At 37.8% G+C, this 7731-nt stretch overlaps 1 protein-coding gene across 1 annotated transcript; it reads left to right on the top strand.

Moving 5' to 3' along the window:
- Positions 1-3938: 3938 nt before the first annotated feature.
- LOC309479017 (kelch-like protein 10) lies at positions 3939-7013 on the top strand (the record flags this gene model as incomplete). The annotated part of the gene is made up of 7 exons (XM_082142862.1): positions 3939-4358; positions 4581-5000; positions 5433-5630; positions 5844-5993; positions 6169-6285; positions 6573-6664; positions 6786-7013. 7 exons carry the CDS (start codon positions 3939-3941, stop codon positions 6916-6918), a joined length of 1530 nt encoding a protein of 509 aa, XP_081998988.1. The 3' UTR covers positions 6919-7013.
- Between the last annotated feature and the right edge of the window lie 718 nt (positions 7014-7731).

Here is a 7731-nt window from a genome sequence, read left to right as displayed (position 1 = left end):
ACCAAGTGGCCAATTGTCACGATTTTTTTCATGTCAACTCAGATTGAGCTTATGAACATGTGTCCCAAGTTTAGTGAAAATATCTCATTCCGTTCACAAGTTATAACCATTTTATAGCGCCACCAAGTGGCCAATTGTCATGATTTTTTTTCACGTGACCTCAGAATGAGCTCATGAACATGTGTCCCAAGTTTTGCGAAAATATCTCTTTCCGTTCATAAGTTATAACCGTTTTATAGTGTCACCTACTGGCCAATTGTCATGATTTTTTTTCAAGTGACCTCAGAATGAGCTCATGAACATGTGTCCCAAGTTTAGCAAAAAAATCTCTTTCCGTTCACAATTTATAACCGTTTTAGTAAAAGTGGCCCTGGTGCCATCAAAGATTTTGGTTCCCCTTATCGACCGTTAATTGAAATTTTGAATTTTTGGGATGATTATTGATTGTCAGACTCCAGAGAATATTCTTGCAGTGGTTTGGTTCCAATTGGGCGAAAAACCAAGGAGAAGTTCGCAAAAATAGGTTTTTCAAAAAAATGCAATTTACTCGAAATTGGCGCCTGAAGGGCGAGCAAATCGGAGATAGCCATTTTGTCCGCCTTGAGCCAAGGATTCCAACGATATAAGACACTTGATCCTGGGACAAACGGTCTAAGAGTTATGGGCGATTTTGTACTTTTGGTCGCTGTAGCGCCACCTATGGGCCATTCGGGGTCATACTCTGATAGGTTGTCCCCAAATTGAGGCCTACCATCTGGCCAGGTTTCACGTCTCTAGGCCTTACGGTTTGGCCTGCACGATGCGTTTTACGAATCCTTACAATTACAATAGGGTTTCAGCATTTCATGCTTGAACCCCTAATAAGAATGAAGGCTTTTTGCCAGTTATAGCGCCACCTATGGTCCGATCTCCATGAAACTCTGCATGCTTCCTCACCATGTTCTGACACATATGCTCATCAATTTTGGTGAAGTTCTGAGTTTTCATTTGGGATTTATAGGATTTTTAGTGTATTTTGCCACGCCCCTTTTCTAAATGACCCTGTTACAGCCACCCAAATGCAAAAGTGCAACTTTTTTTCGATAATTATTGATCTAGAGAGTCCAGAGAAATGTCCTAGACTGGTTTGGTTCCGATCTGGCGAAAAACCTAGGACTAGTTCGCAAAAGTAGGTTTCGGACAAAATTCGACATAGCAGAACATTTTTCGGGCCTAAATTGAAATTGGAGATGGCCATTTTGTCCGCCTTGAGCCAGGGATCACAGTGGTGTAAGACACTTGAGTCTAGGACAAACGGAGTCTAGGAGTTATGGGCGATTTAGTACTTTTGCACTAAATCTGTAGCTGTAGCACAACGTAAAATTTGTTTGCGCGGTATTCGAGAACGGTTTGACGAATCAACACGAATTCCATACCTTTTTGTCGGTACAGTGTGGAGATGATACGATTCGATTTTGGTGAAAATCGGACAAACGGTCTAGGAGGAGTTCGAAAAAGTAGGTTTTGACTAAAAATCAAGATGGCGGACAGGAAGTTCGGCCAAATATGGCAAACTTGGTATCTATGTTCTCAGCGTGACCCAGGGAATCTATTAAGACCAGTGGCATTTCAATAGGCAGATTGATTCAAAGGTTATTAGCCTTTTTGGAAATGTTGTTATAACTTTTGACCACAAGGTGGCGCTGTTTCGAAACTTCTCACGCTCCTTCAGGGCATCGTGCTGATGACCCATACCATGTTTCGTAACAATCCATTCATGCGTTCTTAAAATACAGCATTTTAGCACAAAATTCAAAATGGCCGACAGCCAAAATGGCCGATATGGTAAAATTGGATATCAGTCGACTCAGCATGTTGGCCTGAATCTAACGAGACCAATTTGATGATTTTTGGGCAAACTGTTCAGAAGTTATAAGCAAAAATAGCCATTTTTCATATCTCCGGACCAGTAGGTGGCGCTGCGCCGAAACGCAGCATGTAGCCTCAGGTCATGCTTGTGATGACATGTGCCAACTTTGGTCTGAATCCAATTAAGCGTTGCGGAGATACAGCCTTACGTCTGTTTTCGCAAGCGCTACGTAAAATTTGTTTGTGGGTTTTTTCGAAAATTGCTAAGCGAATCAACTTGAATTCGGCATGGTCTGTAGATGATCTGATTCAATTTTCATGGAAATCGGAGCAACGGCCTAGGAGGAGTTCGAAAAAGTAGCTTTTTCGGAAAATTCAAAATGGCGGAAAAATTATTATGACAGAAAATGACAGCATATGGTGCAATCGAATCGTCATGAGCTCAGGAATCAGAGGAAAAAAGAATTTTGTTTCTAGCCCTTGTGGTTCAAAAGTTATTAGCATAAACATGAGTGCAACTTTGGACAGTTGGTGGCGCTAGAGGGAATGACTTAGACACACCAAAATTGGTGTATTTAATGTTGGGACTGTCCTCTATCAGAATGTCAAACCATTACAACTTTCCCGCGATCGGTTCTATGGGCTGCCATAGACTCCCAGAGCGGAAGAAAAAGAAGAATTATTTTTGGTACGCTAACAGATACAATAGGTGCCTACGCACATTCTGTGCTTGGCCCCTAATAATTGGGTCATGGCTTAATGTCCATGGGAAAATGTGGGTCCCATGGCCAAACCAGTTGAGAACTGCTGGTACAGTGTAAGGGACAATTTCAGATACAGCCGTAGTGTCATAGTGACTTTTCAAAGTCTTGTTTGTTGAATATTTCCAGTTGTAAATATTGTAGAAAAAAAAAAGTCAGCTTGCCCATTTATTTGTAATTTTACTTATAATGCCAGTAATTCTAAATGTACAGATTTAACCAATAAAAGCAAGACATTGCACTCATGATTTGGCCTAATGCTGTGTGACCTTTAAATGGAATGGGAATATGACATCTGTGAAGAACAATCCTCTTCATACAGGCCTCTGGTAAACTTGTTTGGGGTTACAGTCACAACATGCAAGAAAAATCTGTTCTACTGTCAAAAATTCACTAGTGTGTATGTTGTGCAATCAAAAATGGATGATTGCATATTCAAATGACTAATTATCCCATGTTTTATTTTTTAATTTTTTTAAATTTATTTATTATGAGTTAATTTTTTTAAATTATTTTTATATCTTTGTTACTGTGAAGATGTTTCATTCAAAAGGAATCGATAAAACAAAACTCTATAATAATTATGTGGCCAAGACACAAACTGAAAAAATATATTCAAGCTCTACAACTATGATGTCACAAAGACATTCTATAGAACTCTCCTGAGCAAAAGTCCCCACAAAGACAAAATCCTGAGGTGACTTTAATCAGAGTTTGAGGTGAGAAGACTGAATACATTTACAGTCCTTAGAGAACATGGAGAACATAAGAGCAACAGCCTTTGACGTGTTTGATGAAGCACGTTTACTGGGCGAACACACTGACATGATCATCAAGTCAAATGACAGAGAATTTCAAGTGCACAAGATCATCATGTGTGGCTGCAGCTCCTACTTTAGGTGAGAAGAAGCATTTGAACTGCAATTGTGCGCAAATTACCTAGAAAGGATTATAATTATATACATAATTTCCACTGCCAACATTATACTGTTGAAACTGCCTAAGTCCAAATATATAAATGCATGAAAATGAATGAGTGTATTGCCAGAAAAATGAATGTAAGTTGGATGATATCTAGGAAAAACCATTCTTGAAATTTGATTCTGGAAGTGGCTATGTATGAAGTTTTACCCATATTAGGAAACTAATCTGTTTCTCTAAGTAAATTTGGCTGAAATTAAAATGTAAAAAATGAAAAGTTATTTTATATATGCTCATTATTAATGTCTGTATTTCTTTGTCAAATGTGTTCACAGGGCTCTTTTCTCCAACAACTGGAGCAGCCCAGCACACCATTTCTGTGAAATTCAAGAAATATCCCAAGACATCATGCCTCTTATCATCCAGTATGCGTACACAAGATCTGTGCACATTACTCAAGAGAATGTGTTGGAGCTCTTGGTGGCGGCTGAAATGATCTTAGTCTCAGGTCTTGTAGATACCTGCTGTCAGTTCCTGGAGTCACAGTTATGCCCAGAGAACTGCATTGGCATCTGCAACTTTACAGAGGACTTTTACTCCTGCTCAAAGCTCCGCTGTAAAGCAAAGCACTACATCCTGCAGCACTTTGAGGAGGTTCTGCACGTATCTGAGGAGTTCCTGGAGCTCTCCCTGGAACAGCTTGAGGAGATCATTGATGAGGATGAGCTGAATGTCAAACAGGAGGAGGTGGTTTTTGAAGCCGTCCTCCACTGGATTAATCATGCACCAGAAAACAGGAGGCAACACATTGCCGTGCTTCTGCCAAAGGTAAAACAGAGATTTTTGTCTTGTTTTTCATTACAAATTTATTAAAACTCTTAAATCAAGATACATTTTCTGCTATAATTTTAAATTTTGTTTTGTGATTTTGTCATTTACATTTCTTTTTTTGTTTAAATGTGTCTAGAATTTACTAATTTTATTTCAGTTTGAAATGAAATTAAAATGAAAATGAGAAACTTGCCTTATAAACTCTCCCTTGTGCTTCAGGTTCGATTGGGGTTGATAACATCAGCCTACTTCACCAATAATGTAAAGTGCAATGCACTAGTGATGGAGAATGAAGCCTGCATGCCTGTTATCATCAATGCAATGAAGACTTTGTTTGACCTCAACATGGATGAACCCGTCAACTCAGAACTCATGCATCAACTGACACGTCCACGTCTGCCCTCATCGATCCTATTGGCCATCGGAGGATGGAGCGGCGGCAATCCCACCAATGAGATTGAGGCATATGATGTGAAGGCAGACTGCTGGGTCAGTGTGACTCAAGAGGATGAGCGTCCCAGAGCCTATCATGGTACAGCAGTCCTGGATGAGTTTGTCTACTGTATTGGTGGTTTTGACCATGTGGAGTATTTCAACAGCGTGAGGAAATTCAGTCTTATCACTCAGACTTGGCATGAGGTGAGTAATGCTCTATGTCAACATGTAACTTTAATTTAGCTTCCTTTACAAAACAGTATTGTGGTACAGTGATGGTACCGGATTGTACTTTGTTATGGACCATAGTGCTGAATGATGTGCACATTACTTCAAAGAATACCACTGTATTACCATATTACATGTCTAAAAAAAGGTGAAACCATGATAAAATTTGTTTTGCGTTCCAGCAATTGTTGTAGCTTTGTATAATATAATATAATATAATATAATATAATATAATATAATATAATATAATATAATATAATATAATACAATACAATACAATACAATACAATACAATATAATATAATATAATATAATACACTAGAGATACCATCATGATTGTGTCAAAAAATACCATTAAGAAAAATAATAATAGTATTATTGTATTTATTTGCACCTATTTATTTGTAGGTGGCCCCCATGTATGAACGCCGCTGCTATATTAGTGTTGCTGTTCTGGACGGGCTCATTTATGCCATTGGTGGTTTTGATGGACAACAACGGCTTAAAACAGTGGAGCGCTACGATCCAAACACCAATCAGTGGACAATGATGGCACCCATGAATGAACAAAGGAGTGACGCCAGCGCCACCTCACTGCAGGGCAGGGTAAGAGCACTTACCCATGATTCCACAATCTTCTGCTGGAGACTCTTAATGCCTGTAAATCATGAAGGAAATGTGAAATGGGGATATAGCATGGGAATGGTTTAAATATGAAAAGGAATATCATACAATTTACTGTGTTTTAAACACTGCTTTTCTGATCAATCTGTGATGATTGTGCACAAACATCATGCATGTTATTTTTGTGTTTGTCAGATTTATATCTGTGGTGGTTTTACTGGGATCGAGTGTCTCTTCTCTGCGGAGAGCTTCAACCCTGAATCAAACCAGTGGACTCTCATCGCTCCCATGAGTAGCCGCCGCAGTGGTGTTGGTGTGATCGCTTATGCAGATCAAGTGTATGCTGTGAGTATTAAACACACATATCAGTGTTATAGTTTTAATTAACTATGATAACCATGACACAAATACAGAAATATGGAACAATCACAGTTTAAAGGTTGCACTTATGTAAATGCATGCATGGATCTGCATATACAAATGCATAGAATACATAAATAAAAAGTGTATTTATTTAAAGGTTGGTGGTTTTGATGGTGCCAGTCGTTTGCAGAGTGCGGAGGCCTACAATCCGCTGACTAACATCTGGAGTGATGTTGCATCAATGTACAACCCACGCAGCAACTTTGGCATTGAGGTGAGATGTGGACAGTTAAAATCTGTATCTGGTGAAACTATGAAATAACATTACAATAATGGTTTGATGATATTGAATATGGGGGAATAATTTTTTTTGGTTCCATATTGAGAATAATTGGAAAGTTGCACCCTAAAATTGTTGAAGGCTTCGATCATCAATGTGTGTCAAAACATTCTAACTATTTTTAAATTAAGTGTTGCATCTATAGTAAGATTTATTAATGTAAAGTTAAAGACATTAGCTGTGCATTATTTATTTTCCTTTTTACCTTCCTCAAAATCCAGGTAGTTAATGGTCAGTTGTTTGCTGTCGGAGGCTTTAATGGATTCAGCACCATCTCTGATGTGGAGTGCTACGATGAGAAGACAGATGAATGGTAACTTCCTCAAACACTAAATCTTACAGATCATTTTACACTGCATTAGATATAAATATAAGTCTATAAGTCTAATACAGACTATATTTCATTGCATTCCTTGCATCTGTTTTCTACACAGGTTTGATGCAAATAAAATGGCCATTTCCCGCAGTGCTCTGAGCTGTTGTGTAGCATCAGGATTGCCTAACATGGCACAGTATGCTGCCCTACGAGACACTGTACAGACACAAGACGAGTCTGACAGTGAATGATCTCCTTCTAGCAGATCTGACAGTCTGACTACAAATGGAGAGTCATATTTCCTGAATAAATGCATTCAAAAAAGAGGCTGTATTCTAAATGTTAAACTTTCTCTCAGGTGTAGTGTTGTTCATTTAAAAAATTAAACCTTGCAAGGGATCTCTACAGCTCAACAAACCAACATATAATATTGAGAATTCTGTTTACTGAGTAAACTATTTATTGGTTTATTAAACTTTGTATGAATTACTGTAATTTACTGGCTTGTTTTATATGATTATACATTGTGTATGATTGATTTAACTCATAGATAGTCTTTGCTAAAGAAGCATTAATTATGTTATGTTTTTATTACTATAGGCATAATCTACACATTGTGTTATGTTAAACAGTCGAGCTTATACAATCATTTTTGCAGTGTCATTATTGACTTCTGAAAATAATAATAATAATTATTATAGATACGCACACATGCACACAGTCATATATACATTCTCAGTCTAAACAATCACTATTTATCAATAAAAGTATAAATAAACACTTATTATTAGCAAAATATTCAAGGCGTGAATTACAGATCTGCAGAAGCACCAGATCCATCGTAATTAGCATATGGATTATAATATTTCTACATCCATGTGACCCAATTTTTCATGCCAATTATATTTAATATCTACCTAAATGTATATGAAACATTAGTAGAAGAGTCCCATACTTGGCTGTATAAGCCTGTTTAGCGCCATCTAGCATTTGAGATATTACAGTGCATTGGCATAGTTTTGGTTAAGACTGACGTCACTTCCTGTATTTAAAATTTGGCGGAG

Source organism: Leuciscus leuciscus (assembly GCF_965113295.1).
Source record: "Leuciscus leuciscus genome assembly, chromosome: 17".
NCBI lineage: Eukaryota > Metazoa > Chordata > Actinopteri > Cypriniformes > Leuciscidae > Leuciscus > Leuciscus leuciscus.
Note: the sequence above shows the minus strand (reverse complement) of the source record. Positions and strands in the feature narration are given on the sequence as shown.